The sequence below is a fragment of the Stylophora pistillata genome, chromosome 13 (assembly GCF_964205215.1).
Source record: "Stylophora pistillata chromosome 13, jaStyPist1.2, whole genome shotgun sequence".
In the NCBI taxonomy this organism is placed as follows: Eukaryota; Metazoa; Cnidaria; class Anthozoa; order Scleractinia; family Pocilloporidae; genus Stylophora; species Stylophora pistillata.
Window position 1 is genome coordinate 10,105,690 of NC_142531.1, and position 16,991 is coordinate 10,122,680.

The 16,991-nt window shown below is 37.2% G+C and overlaps 1 protein-coding gene across 1 annotated transcript; it reads left to right on the forward strand.

The window, feature by feature from the left end:
- Positions 1–308: 308 nt before the first annotated feature.
- LOC111340874 (ADP-ribosylation factor-related protein 1) lies at positions 309–9,848 on the forward strand. Its single transcript, XM_022947793.2, has 7 exons — positions 309–658; positions 4,191–4,278; positions 4,530–4,612; positions 5,640–5,721; positions 5,875–5,945; positions 6,700–6,800; positions 8,827–9,848. The coding sequence occupies exons 1-7, from the start codon at positions 566–568 to the stop codon at positions 8,912–8,914; spliced, it is 606 nt and encodes a 201-aa protein (XP_022803528.2). The 5' UTR covers positions 309–565; the 3' UTR covers positions 8,915–9,848.
- Positions 9,849–16,991: the final 7,143 nt, after the last annotated feature.

The following is a 16,991-nucleotide window of genomic DNA, read 5'->3' on the forward strand; positions in this document are numbered from 1 at the left end:
AGTGATAAACCGAAGAAGCTCGGTGAGCTTGCGTGCCAGGCTCAGAAATATAGGCACAGTGTATAGACACCACAAGCCTTCCTGATTACGAACAGCCTACGATTTCTGAACAGTATTTAGCTATCAGCTTACCTTTGATAAAGATGGTAATTTCTAGTTACCATTTACCACCAAAATTGAGCAACACACGGAAAGATATATGTCCCAGTTTCGCGCTTTTCCATGAGATCCGTACGCGCCTGCACGGTCTGCGGTACTCTTATCATGGACATGAGTAAGTCGCAACTGTAGTTCTCAGATCTCTTTCAGTAAAAATCCAATATGGCTTCTACGATATTTCAGCGCGAGACACACTCAGCACGAAAACGTCAGTGTTTAGAGTGAATTACCCCGTCTTCTGTTTTTGGCTCATATACTAGGGAAATACTCGGGAAGGATTCTACGTTCAGCAATTATTTGCTGCAGTGGGCATTTTGGAGAGAAATGTGCTTACATTTTTTGTAAATGTCAGCTTTCGACAACAGCTGTACATGCATGTAGTGTGAAATTGTTTTGGTTTTGTATTATGTTTGCGTTGTTTTCTGGGCTATGGAAATACCTTTTCCAGAAAGACGAATATTGTATTCTAATTCTTGGCTTGGACAATGCTGGGAAGTCGGTGAGTTATTCTGGTAATTTTTTAAACCTTTAGATCTACAGTCTACTAAGCAAGAACAATAAAAAATTTTCCCTATTTCTGAAGTGACTTGAAATCATGGAAAGATACGTTTACAGCTTATTAACTATGAACACGGTGTTCTGTTTATCTGCCTGATTAATAATGGTTAGATTTTCCACGTTTATCTACATGTATGTTCGCCCAAGGGTAAAAATTATATAATTGTGCAATGAATGCCTCTCTAGTATCACGTGCACAGCGAGCTCAAGAGGTGATTAATCTACTTCTACTATATTGCATTTTGACAAGGCCTAATTAATAATGATTGTGGAAATTTTTAAATTGCAAACTTTGGACAACTGCTTTAATTTAATAATTACACCAACATCTTAATGACATCAGTCTATTTTACCAGCTGAGTTAAGGTTACCATCTACAAAATGGGGTATCCTTCGGAAAAAAACCATCCTAGGCACATACCTTAAACAGAAACCTAAGAAAATTGTATATCTCTGAAAGTAACAATAGTTTTGGCAGTTTTTGTTTTGGTTGGCATGCACAAGCCTTTAAAGACAAAACTGACAGTGTTTGTTTAACTTAATTACCAGCCTTCGCATTACCATTGACATCTAAACAAACTGGACTGTATTGCTTAGGAGATAATAGGCTTAAAAGTGGCGTGAGGCTTTCTCGATTTTCTTATAGGTTCCAGAGAAAATCAATAGAAAAAATCTATAGAAAATACTTTAGTTGTTTTTGTGCACAGAGAAGGCACCGGAAAAAATTAATATTTAAATTTTACTAAAGCTCCATATTCTTTAGTGCATTGACACTTCTGCATTCAATTTCTTGGGATCTGGCTTTTTGTTAGATTTGCCACAAAGTGACATCTCTCTTTTACCAATTCATGAAGACTCTTATTTTTCAATGTTTCAAATGGGGAGTGTGACCAATTTATGTCTTTTATGAGTGCAGTGCACAATTGTAAATAAATACACAAATCAAGATCCTAGACAAAAGTCTGCAAAAATGTCAACATTCTGTTAGAGACTTCTGTATTATCACACCTTTCACCACATGGTACCAATTGCCCCAAAACACTCTTTCAGCCATATCTTGCATTCTTTTTAAGATTTTGTATTTGTTTCTTTCGACAATTTTGACTAAAGAGCAAAAAAAATTAAATTTTGAAACTTTTGACCAGATTTTGTGGGAAGTAACCTTAATTAAGCCATCAACATGTATTTAACCTCAAAACTATTTTGAATGTCTGGTGTCTTAAGGTTACTTTCTACCTTCGCAGTTGTCCTTTGGGAAAAAATTCGTACGCGCACTAGTTTGAAGAAAACCCTAACAAACTAGACATCAAAACAAAGCTTAATAAATGCAGTTTACGATGAAAATATAATTTAGGCAATTTTTTCACATAGGAAGTGTCAGGAGCCGGTAAGGCGTGAAACGACCGAGGGTCCTTCTATTGAATTTATCGGGTATTGGATCCTGCGGCATGAGAAAAATGGCTGCACGGTCTCATTCACAAGGCATCAATCAACAAAAGTGTGTCAGGCTTTTCCGATATTCTGATTGGTTGTCTAGATATTTGCATCTAAAGTTAGAGTAGCGAAAAATTTGTGAAGCGTGTTGCGTACAAATGGACACCTCGTAAAAAATATTTCAAATATCAAAATTTCCTGACACACTTGTTCGTCATCATTCCAAGAATATTTTGACGAAATTTCACGAAAATCGGTAAAATCTACATACCCTATAACTTCGCTCAAAGTGGATGTATTCCTCTCAAAATCAAATGCAAGATTTTAACTCCTAAAGGTTTGTAAACAACTAGCGCCACACCAGGAGATTATCTCGCCTCCTGAAATTGCAAACCAATGAGAAGACGAGACCTCCTAGAGTCAATGACAATGGATCAAGATTTTGCCGCAAAAAGTATCGCATAGCAGTCACGTTTTTTTTTATCTTGCTCTGTTGCTCGTTTAGTAATAGACAAAGTCAGCGAAGGAAAAACCTGTGGCAGAAAGGGTAAATCTGTTGCATTCTTCTTTTTCTCCATCAGTTTCGTCAGATTCTGATGAAGAATCTTGTTTACAACCCTCTTTGGTGTTGACTTTAATTTTTAAGTTGCTAGCCTGAAGGATAATCGAACGCTGCCAATCTTCAGCAGATGCCGAACTTGTCAAAGGCTCCTGGCCAAACCAAGAGCCTTTGTCACTTTCAGCAAGGACTGTTTTTTTTTTTTTTTTTGACAAAATGCTACCATTTCTCTCTTCTTTGGGCCCGTTAGTTTTTCTTTTTTTTTACCCAAGGACTCCTCTCTAATTTTTAGAAAAGACTTTCCACGAGCAGATAACTTCCACATGTGAATTTTGTCAAGTGCGCGATGTAAACAAAATATTCAAACAACATGAAATTGCCGCGAACATTCCCCCGGGGGTTTGCCTATTTACGAGATTATGACACCTTCCTGATTTAGTAACTTTTATTTGAAAATACGTTTTTCTAAATAAGTCAGACACTTTTTGAGATTTTTAAATTTTTTTTTCTGTAAACGTTAGTTAAAATGTCTAATTTCAATCTAGTCCAAAAGAAAAAAAATGATTTTTTTGGCCTCTGAAGGTAGAAAGTAACCTTAAACTGAGAATAAGTATAGAACATATGAAAATGCATACTGCAAATTGTACATGGATGGGTTTGTACTTTCCGTTACACCTAGTCAAACAAATTTAAACACTGCTGTCTTGGTCACACAGAAAATGAAAAAAAAGATAAAGAAGGTATCAGAAGTTTGTTACCAGCTGTTAACCTTTTGAGGGCTGAATCAAGCATCAAAGTCACAAGAATAAAGGAAATGATCAGTATACTATCTAAAGATCTTGAATGTTAAAAGCAATTCTCCTTGTCTGCACCTAGGAAATGTATAGAGAATGGTTGGCATACTGATGTTAGGTTGTACTGTGAATGTTTAAATACGTACAAAATGAAATCCTTGAGAGGTGGATCTGAGTATGATTATCATGAAACATACTTCTGTTGTGGGTTTAGTTATTCATGAATATCCATGTATCTTAACTCAGCAAAGCTGATAAGGAAACTGGAAAAATTTCTATTTATGATCACATTGTTGCCAGAGAAAAGCTCTGTTAGTGCAAGTTACTAAGAAATTCTTCGTGTATGGTAGAGTCTTGTTTTTTGGAGAAAAAAAGAAGTAGTGAAGAGCATTTAGTTAAGGCTAGACGAAAAATTTGGTTTGCTCTTCATGTCATCGATCAAGTCTGTAATCAACAGAAGAACTGAACCCAGCTATCATAGTCAACCAATGTTAGACTTTGTCTCCTTTAAAACTAGTTAACTTAAAAGATAGGCACCTCAAACTCATCAGATACATAAAACATCTATCCTAAACTTAGTAACTATGATGAAACTACTTAAAGAATTTTAAAGGGTGATTACTAATAAGTTCACTGTGAACCAATTGGATGATGTTTTTGTTGATTTATGCTGTTATATTTTTTAGACTCTCCTTGAACAGATAAAACGAATGTATGGCAAAAACTACAGTGGTCTACCATTTGAGAAGATCACAACGACTGTTGGACTCAATAGTGAGTTACCTTTCCTTCTGAAAACAGTGAAAAAAGAGATACTGACATTTGATGTGAATTTAGTGAAATATGCACATCACTTTCAGTACAACCCCTCAGAACTCTGTTTGACTACAAGCGTCAGCTGCTTTGGAACTGGGTCTTTTAATGTTAGATGTACATACCAAACCTAAGTTCATTAATCAACCAGATTCTGAAGTTCAGTGATAATGTACATAACATTTGTAACTCTTGTTTTCTTCTGTGAGCAGTTGGAAAAATAAACATAAATCATGTGAAGTTGATATTTTGGGATCTTGGAGGTCAGCAAGAGCTACAATCCTTATGGGATAAGGTATACCTCATGTAACTCACTTGATTCATGGTGAATGAGCCCACTTACCGGATCAATTTTACTATAGGTAGTGGCGACCGACATGTCAATTGACATTTGGTCAATAGTCGGTCGATAGTCAGTCGATAGTCGGAGGATAGTCGGTCGACATGTCGGTCAATATGTCAACCGACAGATGGAGTGTCGCGTCTCGGTGGAATATCGGTCAAGTTTCGGTGGAATATCGGTCAAGTGTCAGTGGTCTATCAGCCCGAGTGTCGGTAGTCTATCGATCAAGTGTCTGAACTTTATTGGTAAATATAGTTTGAATGTCACTTGTGTGGTTGTGTATTGTTGCAGTGTCGGTATTGAAAAATTTGATTTGAAGGCATAAACTTTCAGGTATATGATTAAGTGTCAGTGAAGTATCGGTGAAGCGTCGGCTGAGTGTCAGTCAAATATCGACCGACTGTCTACCGATATGTCGACCGACTATTGGCCGACATATATCGGTCGACATGTCAACTTATTTTCCGACTGTCGACCGACACTACTTATAGTAACATTGATCCCACTTACCTATAGTGTACCCACTCTATCAGTAAAAGATTGTTAATTATTATAATAAAGGCTAAAATGGTATAACCACACTGTATATGCATTTCCTTTACAAGGAATACAAATGTACATGTATTTAAAATCCAAGAAATACTCTCACTTATGCATGATTGGTGTGGCCTCATTATAGAATTTATTGTAGCTGTCACTCTTTTGATCCTTTGTTTACATGTTTTTTTAAGTAACTGGTATTTTCAATGTAACTTTCTGTTATTAAATTAATCAAGAGGGCTACTTTTATGCCATGTGCTGTAGGTCTTGGAAGACATGAACTTGCATAAGTCATACTGTTCTGTGTGAAAGAGATGTAGAGAAAATCGATGGAAAATTACACAATATGCATTTTCTTGACTTTTTGCAATTATGTTATAATTATATTTTAAGCATTTGAACCTCAATATCAATTGTATGATTTCTCATTAACTGCTAGTATTATGAAGAATGCCATGGTGTTATCTTTGTTATTGATTCCACTGATGAGACGAGAATGGAGGAATCTCATCAGGCTTTTAGTGAGTGTTCACATTCACATTTCTTTTGGAATATTTTATTTTTGGCCTGCTATCACCTACTGTGATCCTTTCTTTGTGCATACAATTTTTGTTCACTCACTAACAAATTCTCCAAGTCTAAAGTAACAAAGCTTAAATTATTTCTTTTTGCAGACAAGGTGGTTCAAGATCCTCAATTACAAGGAATTCCTTTGCTAATTCTTGTGAACAAACAAGATCTGGAGGTTTGTCAAACAATTACTCATATTACCATAAATATGAAATGGTAAATTGGCCACCATAATGATTACAAAAGGTGACATTTCGAGCGTTAGCCCTTCGTCGGAGCGAATAGAGGAATTGTGGGTTGTGTGTGCTTTTAAAGGCAGAAAATGGAGCTAGGTTATTGGTGGGAACATGGCAATGAGAAAAACAAGAATAAATTAGTGAAATGAAAAGCGTTCGTTGATCCCTGTGGAATTTAGACTGCCGGTTTGAAAGATGAGCTGTTGTTCATAATTTTTTATGTCCCACCGATGCAGCCCCAAACAGTTTCTTTCGAAACTATCAGCCTTTACCATAAATATAACTGGAATGCTCTATGTAGAGTATGTTAGAGTTCCTTGAGTACAAGTTCATGTTTGTTATAGTTCCCCAAGTATTTGTGGTTCCTTGTTTTTTTGCTTTGTTTTTATACTCCTACTACAGTGTAGTGTACTTGCAGTTGGAGGCGTGTACCCTTTCTTGATTAAGCAAAATAAAAGTCAAAGTTGAACCACAACAAATACAACATAATGTATTTAGGGTGTTGCATGTAGCTTGATCATGATACCAATAATTATGGCTTGAACCGATGTTGTATTCAACATAATTTGGTGTTGGGTATTTAAGTGTATAAATTGCTGATTGCAATACTATGTGTAGCTTCTACATGTACATTTAAAAAAATGAAAATTTTAACCTAGTGTCTCCATTTATTACAATTTATTGCTTTGAAAGGGTTGTCAGGGAGCAGAAGCAATAAAAAATTTCTTCCAGGATGACTCTCCCAGCACTGGACATCTCGATTATTTTATTCAGCCAACATCTGCTTTAAGTGGGTGAGTATCAAACTGTTGCTGCATGAAACTAGCAGTGATTTTTCCTAATGATATCAATTTCGGTAATTGTTGTACCTGCTCATTCTGCATTCTTCAAGATTGTCTTTTAACCTATTAGTATACTTTGAGTGCTCTCATTCCTTAGTCACGCTTTCATGTAGATCTCAGTATTTGATCATTTAGATGTATAGCGATCTGGATTTCTTTTACAGCTTTTATTGTGAACATGATTTATACCAGTGACAATGATGCTTACTATCACATGTGTTATTACCATTCTCATTTTGCTGGGTTCTTTTTTATTCTTTTGTAACTTCTGACTTGTAGCTCAAGTACATTATGCAAAGTACAAGTTGTGCATCATGTCTATACACATCTCCCAAATGTGCATTGCAGTATCACTACCATAAATGTGTCCTTGTACAAATTGTCAACTGAATGAAGTTTATAATAATTATCTTTAAGTAATCAGAATGAGTGTTTGTTGGTATTCCAGGTTCTAAATTTACATAATTATACACAATCCCATACACTTGGTTCAATTTAGACATAATTTTATCGTGGTACATGTAGCTTATAGAAATGCAGATGGTCCTCTATGGCCCATCACAACTTTTCAGAAATGTTATGTGTTGCACAACACAAACACTGCATGTTATGTTGTTGGTGCTCACATGATTGTATTTAAGCATTACCTCAGTTCATATCTTTACATTTTATCTTCTGCCTATACTTCCAAATGACACGTTTGATCAAGTATTGAACATATGGGGGACACACAGGATTATTATAGACATGTTATAGTTCCTCCATTCCTCAAGGTTGTTCACGTCATCGTACATATCCAATTTGGTGATCAAAAACACAATGCCTAGTAAGCTGGAATTATATTGTGAAAAAAAACATTCTTTTTGTACCTGTAGCTGCCTTCATTATACCACACCACAATTTGTCATTTGCCCAATAAAAAACCACATAGCTGTATTAAATGCCATCTTAAAACCTGAGGGGCCAGGTTTCTTTATGATAGAAATATTCTAGACAGTACAGAATTGTTTATTGTGCTGTGTAAATTTCCAACCATCTGGGATTATTGGACATACTATATGCCACAGGAAAGTAATGATAGGGTATTTCAGATCTGTTAAAACTGCTTTAAAACTGGAGCACTCACAAAAAAATTGGCACAACATTCTATTGGGCATAAAACTTATCTGGCTCTTTACAGAACGTGTATATTGACCCACTGGGTATAATATATGCACACGGACTTCCTGTTTTCACTACATAAATCTTGTTTTACAAAGGGTTTGTCGGGAGCCTTTGTTTTTAGGACATCATGGAATCATCGACAACAATATACTTAGAGGCTTTTAATAAGATACACCTGCACATTTCCTTTCCTTTCAAAATTTTCTTACTTCTTTATGTCTGCATATTTAACCAGTTAACTGCTGTTGCTGTTGAGAAGTTTGCAAGTTATTTAGATACACTTTATGATGCTTGGATTCAAATAAATTTCTCCTTTCAAAAAAATTCTTTGTGAAGATGCCACATATCCCACATATTTGGTTGATATCACAGCATGTTATTCTAATGTTGATAACAGTTTTACTCTGTGATAATTACGCTACGAGTGGCACAGTTATCTTTGTAATATCTAAATAAATCATAATACCATACAGCACTTCCACCTTTATACCTTTGTCCACGATAACCATTTAAAGTAAGAGACTAGTCATTATTTATTGCTTGGGAAGGGGGGAGGATTTTGGGGATCACATGGATTTCAGGGGAATGGAGGGGGTATCAGTCATTGCCAATATGGTATAAAGGGGGGACAATAGAAAATTGACTTCCAAGTAACTGCTATTAAGGAGGGGGGGATCATAAGAGTCACAGAGCTTTTTGAGGGGATCAGGTAAATTTTATCATGACACAACCAAAATCCTTTACCCAGGCAATAAATAATAACCAGTCCCTAATATTATACTTTTTTCTTTCTCTTTTCCTTTCTGTTTTATAGAGATGGGTTAGGCATTGGAATTGAATGGCTTGTACAATCAGTAAAACGAAATCTGGAACGACCACCTCGACAGAAAGACATCACATAACGTAAATCTTCACTCTCAGGAGTGATCATAAAGGAATTTCTCATTTCAGTGACTCTAAATTTCCAAGCAGAAGGGTGATGAGAAGAGAGAAAAATATCAACAGGGAATACTGTTTGACTTTATCAACACTAAATTCTCTGATCTCAAATGATATTAACAAAAAGAAACGGTTGACAGTGCAGAGAATTGAAATTTAGATCTTCAGAGTGAAGGGGCCGAATGAGCTTTAACAAAAGCCATGAAGTTTTGTTTTTTATTTTTATTTCTTTTTCTTGAATGTAAATGAAAGGTTCAATCTCATATTCACAAAACTAATAATTATGAAAATAATAGTTGTAATTATAATAATAATAATAATAATAATAATAATAATAATAATAATAACAACAATAATGGGAATTTACTATGTAGCAGTGGATATTCCATGAGGTGGCTCTTCTTTTTCACTGTTTCCAGAAAAGATATATTTCTTGAAAGAAAGGGTATTATGTATATTATATCAAATATATTTCAGATTTACTGATGAAGTATGTAATGCGAATACTGTATATTAACTAATCAGAGTTATTCAGATCTGAAAAAAATGAAAATGTTTTGCATTCAATTTTTACCAAGAGCAACAATGGTAGCAAGGATCAAAGGAAAACCTACATGGACTACAAAGCTTGGGAAAGAGGTCGTAGGAAATTTCACGCCACACTACGAGAAAATGTAACGAAAATGTTTGTACAGTATTTATAGTTGTTTGCTGCCTATTTAGTCAATGTGCTTAACATTGACATTAAGTTGAAATGCATTGAAGTAAAAGACTCTTACTTCGCTGTCAATTGGACAAAAAAGTCACATAGCTTTGAACTGTTCAGCGGATTTTAACCAACTTTGTCTGTTGATTTCCTGCTATTATGATTAATGGAGTTCTGAGTTTTAAACTTTACTAGTCGTGAGTTATTGACAAGCGCAGTATAAATTTATTTTACGTTGTAGCCATAGGCGTACGGGCACCTTTGGACTCAGGGGGGCGGTGACTTCCTTGCCCGAAAAAACTACGCAATGCCCGAAAGGGTAAGGGTTGAAATCGGGATGCAAACGCAGACGTTCACCATTTTCCCATCTAATAAAACTGCTATCATTGGAAAAATAGCTCAATTGAAAGTTTGCTTACATAATTCTATGAACAGTCTCAATTTTATCTAAAACGTATTCAAAGAAAAAGTTCTTCCTTCCATGGCGTTGTCCGAAAATTAGGCACGAGCTGTAGCAGATGTTAGCGAAACGATACACTTCACATTTTACACGATATTATTCAAATTACGAAGTCTCCGAAGACACCACTTTCGGGCATCTAATCACCTGAAAAGCTCCGACGAAGGGCTAAAGCTCGAAACGTCAGCTTTTGTAATCGTTACGGTGGCCAATTTGCCATTTCAACTGTGTTGATATATCCAAATTATTTCGTTACCCCCACCGACGCAGCCCCAACTAGTTTCTTTCGAAACTATCAGCCTTTATTCACGTGAAAAGTAATTAACTAGAAACTTTATTTACGACTTTTGGAAATCACGCCAACAGCATTACTTTATAATGTTTTCTCCCAAGTGTGATTTCCCGAATCAAGAGCGTTTTGCCCGAAAAATTACATAATTTCCGCAGCTAGGGGGGCTGCAGCCCCCTCCCACGCCCCCCCCCCCGGCTCGTACGCCTATGGTTGTAGCATTTGTCTGATCTGGTGTGCATTAATACTCCCTCTAAGAGAGATTATCGTATAATCTTTCTTTTTACCAAGTTTTAGAGGAATCAAAACTGTCAAGCGAATTGGATGAAGAAAAAAAGTTAGAACTGTCTGAGAATGATCACAAAAGCGTAACTTTGTAAGTTTACCTGTTACCTAGAGATAATGGCGTTGAACAAAATGAAAATGTCATTGCCATTACCTAAAATGGTGGACATTTTTATCTGTTTTACGATATACAAGAAAACAGATGTCACGTTTCGTGGAAGATGAAGTTTTGTGCGAGCGCGTCTTAAATAAGGCCATCTATGTGAAGCTCATCTTTAAAAAAAAGAACATTGATTACACTGTATCAGCTATGGAATTTTATTGGTAGGGCAATGACCCCTATGTTATTGAAAAGAATTAGCCTATAAGCTCGTGAAAAATTACTTCATAAGGTGCTTATGTAGCTGGGGGTAATCTGAGGAGGTGGTGGTGTTTGTCTGGCCGTGGGAATGCCAGGGATAGCAATCTTTCACGATGGGGTTTATAATCAAAATGCAACTGTAACATTGAACATAAACTTAGGTATAACATATAAATGATATCGATGTTTATAGTTACTTTAAGTGTCTGCAAAGGTTGGTAGCGTTAATTTTTTAGTGAAAAGGGTTTGCTGAACTTTAGAATAACAATGCCGGGATATATTTGAAGTCTTAAACAATCTAATTTTGTTGAGGGTAAAAAATCATCCTGCAAGCATCTACCGGCTCATGTTTATATAGCTGGTCTGAAATGTTTACACAGCCTATCAAGGCGCGCGTTTGGAGGGGTAATAAATCTAGTGTAAAAAGAAAAACAGGAAACATGGTGGTAAATTGATGATTGCTATCAGCTCCACTTAATGCAGCTATTTCAATTAATTCTTGACAAATGATGAATTAACACATTTGCCGAAGCATGATTTTGTTAGGTGAATCACAGATCTTATTATGTTAAGAAGAAATGACGGAGAACTGGGTGATCTCCTTATGTAAAGAAATAAATAAACAGTAGTTTCAACGACGGTGACAGTAATCATACTGGTTAAATTACTAACAAAATCAAGTTTGGTTCTAGTCTTGAGCTTCTGACTCAAACATGCGTATCCCCGAAGAAAATGTTCCCGAGCTGAGCAAAAGTCGAGTGCGTGATGGGACAGCGGAAACTAAAAGTATCGCCGTATTTGGGAGATGCAGACCATGGTCGCTTGAAAAGTGTCAAAAGGGAGGTCTCGGAGATTCTCAGTTATTTATTTTTTTGTTGTTGTTCAAATAAAGGGGTTGGTTCCGCCATCCCAGACAGTCGATAACATTAATCAAATCATACTATGCAAAATTGTCTTATGTAGGAATCAGAGATTAAACTAGCAAAGCGTGGTTGTTCAGTTCTTCAATAAGGAAATTTCTTAACGCGTTTTGTTCGGCAGCATGTCCTCAGATAGAAGGAGCTCTGAAACATTGTAAAGAGTTAACAAGATTTCTCTCGCCCATATCATCCATGCACAAGCATAGCAAGTGGCCGGCCTGTCTCATAGACACTAAAGAACGAGGCCTATCGCAGTTAGGTCTACGTAATAATTTACTGTGAAACTTGCGGTTTGTTCAGACTCCAAACCAGCAAGCAGTTCCAGCAGCAGGGGAAAAGAGCACCAGCTGAGTGGAGTGAAAGCGAGACTGCGTCCTCAGTCTCCAAAGAAAAAGGCTCAGTAGCGCGTCACATATTTCAATAAAGAAAGAAGAGGCTTTGACAAAAACCTGTGTGTATTGTTCATAAGAATACCCGCGATTGGGCTCGATTCCCTTGCCCTTTTTTGTTGATTGGGGCTCGATCAAAACAAGTTGCCTTTGGTACAGACATAGTAAAGCGAAGCTTGACGCCCTTAGTCTAGAGAATTACAATCTGTGAAGTGTTACGGTATCTTGTCTTAGAATGCATTGCGTAACGTGGTAATATATTGCTTCAAGCAAGTGCCCGGGGTAAATATAATTTCCTCTGTTTATTAACCAGTCGGGTACGATATCTGTAGTAGCAGACAGATCGGATAGCACTACTGAAGCATACAAACTGGCGTCGAAACTACGGACGTTACAGTGTTAACACCGAGGATGTTGTCAGCCATCCTCACTTTCCGTGTTTAATTGGCTTAAGCTCGCGTACCTTGACCATAATTTATATGGTTGATCTTTTACGCTTATTGAAACAGAAAAGCAGACTAAAGTTCTTAATAAGAAGAAGAGGACATTTTTTCCGTTCGGGTTTTTTGTTTAAGGTTATCAATAGCAAGACGAGATAATGCTTTTGTCTATGAATAATTTTTTTCTTCTGGCTTCGGTTGTTCAAAGGCTGGATAACGCACTGGATAAAACTCTATCCGGTAGGTAACGCTATACTTTCTACTATCACTTATTCGCCGCGTAGTTATTTATCCGTTGGATAGCGTTAACCGCCTTTTTACAACTGGGTTCTGGCCTTTTTTTTTTTTTTTTAAGATTACACAAGTCTTTTATTAGCACTCTAAATGGCTTATTTCCGGCTAAAACATCAGGAACTTTTAATAAAAGTAATACGTCTTTGACGAATGATTTAACTATCCGCCGAGAATCACATTTGTTTTATTGCTCGTTTTGTTCTACCGAAAGGTGTAAAATATGGACCGCCGTCTGGCTATTTTGCGAGATTTATTTCAGTGTGGCGTGTTTTGGACCTCGTGTAATGCTTGACAAACAGTCATGGGTCTAATAAATGAGGTTATTTCTGTACACACGTCACAAGGGAGAGGATAAGACGAATTTACGATTTCCGTGGGATAAGGTTCTTTATTCTTTAGAACTTTTAGTAATCAGCTGAAGTGAAAAGAGTCTGAATTATGAACAAGTAGGTTTATGTAAATAGGTTTGATTTGACGTAATGAAATATTTCAGGCGCGTTACTGCCCATGCATTGAATGCACGATTCAGAAAGAAGGTGTTGTTAAAAGAGGAAAGTGATTTTCTCGTATGGGAATTTATTTCTAGCTTGCTAAAGGAAAAAATAATTGCAGTATCTTTAAACTATTTTTGTAGAACTTGTAGTGTATTGACAACACTTTTTCGTTCGAAAGAATTTCGCTTAAGTCACGTGGGTGGACAGTTTTTTTTTCAAGTATCACATCTCACTACCCCGCGGATACGCCCTTGATCCTGATATTTTGCGGCTTTTAGATCAAACAGGCTGCTTAATTGCTAGTGATAGGTTTTTAATTCTGATAGACAGCGTGGCGGTGTTTAAATGTGATTATTAATAGGTAATAGTGTCTGAAATTAATTTAAGATACATGAAACCGCAACGCTTGCCGCTTGCGGTGCATTCCTGAGAAGAAATTGTTCTAAGTTCGGTGGAGAAAAACTGCAATCTACAAAACGATTTTTTTTACCAATTTATCTCTTCTTTGATTGTTGTAGATCTTAGAGGACCGGGCTAGCAAATCTCCTAGTCATCTTGTTAAGTAATGGTGCAATCTGTTTGTAGACCAGTGACCATTCCAAGGACTTATTTTACTGGAGGAGTGTGCCTTTATAAAATATCCCAAAATAAACATTACTTTCTACTTAGTCATGTATTCACGTGAGTGCAGAAGAGCTTCGGAGCTGAGTCGAACTTGACGCCCCTTCCCTTCTTAACGATTTCAATGATGTGATCTGCTTGTAGACCAACAATAATTTTTGAAGCACTCGTGTTATTGTAATGGCATGCTTTTTATTTACTATTCTAAAACAAACACCACGTTCTTGATTTCCAGTTTTACTTAGTTACGAGTCTTGTATTTATATACGTTGTTTTAATTAATCACAAGTCTTAAATTCATGTTTAGAGCAGAAGGGCTTCGATGCCGGCTTAATCAAACTTTACACCACTTCCCGGCTTCAAAGTGCAGTGTGCAGTCAACATCACATAATATGCATACATACATACATCTTAATTGACCACTCCCCATAGGGGCTTTTCAGGGCCAGTACCCACCCATCCCACCCAGGGGAGGACATCCACCACACAGTAATCCCGTGCGTGGGAAATTAACGTCTCCCACCCCTAACACTGCAGGAGACCGAGGACCTACGGTTTATTCGTCCCTATCCGAGAAGACTAGAATATCTTACTTGACCACTCCCCATAGGGGCTTTTCAGGGCCAGTACCCACCCATCCCACCCAGGGGAGGACTTCCACCACACAGTGATCCCGTGCGTGGGAAATTAACGTCTCCCACCCCTAACACTGCAGGAGACCGAGGACCTTCGGTTTATTCGTCCCTATCCGAGAAGACTAGAATATCTATCCATTTCTTGATTATAGAAAGGTAGCAAATTCTCCTCACTTATTTTAAGACCATGAGTATTTGTCCGGCCGGGGCTCGAACCCTCGACCTCCCGCACAACACAATCCGGCGCTCTAACCAATAGACCGGTTCACGCTCTTGAGTGCATGCTGGGTAATTAGGGCAAGCAAATCCAAAATGGCGGATACGAACAACACTCTTTTGCTCGATCTGAATACTTATAGTTCAATATAGAAGTCACAGCTACATTTTGAGCTCTTTATGTTATTGCCATCTCGCTCAAAAGTCGTTGACAGTTCAATATCCCAACAACACGATCATGGCCACGCACCTCGAAGATTTTTTGGAACTTTCATGTGGGGAATTGCAGTTTTATCTTAAACAGCGAGGTTTGCCCTCTGGAGGGACACACTCGGATCTTGCTGCTCGTGCTTTGGTAGCTTTTGAACATAAAACGCCTATTCGAGATTCGGCCGAAAGCCAAGCCAAGTCACTACAAAATGAACATGTAGAACTACTACGCACATGCGGTATAAAGGATCCGTTATCCATGGTCGATTGGGAGGACTGTGTAACAAAGTGGCCGCATACAAACATTGGTCAAATATTCTCTTTTATACTTGGAAAAAAAGCTTTCGACACTGACTATATTGGTCAATATAAAATCAGAAAAGCGTATTCATACTTTAAAAGTGGTTTTGTGCACACTGTATACTCAAAAACAATTCATGGACAAGACAAAGTTCTGTTGTTTGCATCTGTCACTCCATCTCAAAGAATTCGCGAAGAACCTCATAAAGTGTGGATAATTTGTAAATCTCCCGGTGAAATTCTTGGGGCATATTGTAGCTGTACAGCTGGATACAGTCAGTGCTGTAATCATGTCATAGCCCTTTTATATAAAGTTGAGTTTGCCAACCAGAAAGGTTTCACAGATCCTTCCTGCACAGATAAGGCATGTGTGTGGAATAATACTAGCAAGAAAGACATCCAACCCATGAAATTAAAGGACATGGTGTTCCAAAGCCACAAGGTAGTCAAAGAAAACCCAAGTTATGCTATTAATAGCAAGGAAAAACAGAACTTTGATCCTCGGCCAGAATCCTTGAGGGTTGTTACCGAAGAAAGCAAGCAAAAGTTTCTAGCTTCTCTTCGAAACATAAATCCTGATGCTGTCATCCATATTTCATATGCACCACCAACTTCTGATGATGTTCCCCCATCACTACAAATTATAGCTGATGATATATCCTCTAAAAACAATGGTGTAGATGCTGATGAATTAGTGAGACAATTTCTGGAACAATTATCTTTCAATGACAGTAGCATTAAAGAATTAGAAAAGGCCACAAGGGATCAGGCTAACTCCAGTATATGGAAAGAGCAAAGAAAAGGTAGAATAACTGCATCTCATTTTCATGAAGTATACACAAAGACAAAAACAATTCTTAGAAAAAGAAAGCCAAATTGCAAAGTAACACCTCTTCTTGAGCGAATTTTAGATTGTACCGATCTGTCAATGATACCTGCCATTAAATGGGGAAGAGAACATGAGAGAGATGCTGCTGCATCATTCTTTGCACAAGAATCCAAAAAACACAAAAATGCAAAGCTTCAGACTTGTGGCTTGTTTATATCTAAAACTTACCCTTTTGTGGGAGCTACCCCAGATGGTATTTTTCACTGCGATTGCTGTGGTCATTCTTGTATTGAGTATAAATGTCCATACTCACTTGCAGACATGAAATTTGATGAGCATTGGAACAATACAACTTATCTAGAATTAGTGAATGGGAATATCATGCTCAAGAGAACCCACAGTTATTATTACCAGATACAAGGACAAATGGCCCTAACAGGATGTCCTAAAACCTTTTTTGTTGTTTGGACTCCACTTAGTGGTGCTCATATTGAAATTATTGAGTTTGATTTAAAACTGTGGCAAGATATCATACCAAATCTAACAATTTTTTTCAAGACTTATGTTGCTAGGGTGTTGCTAGGTACTAGG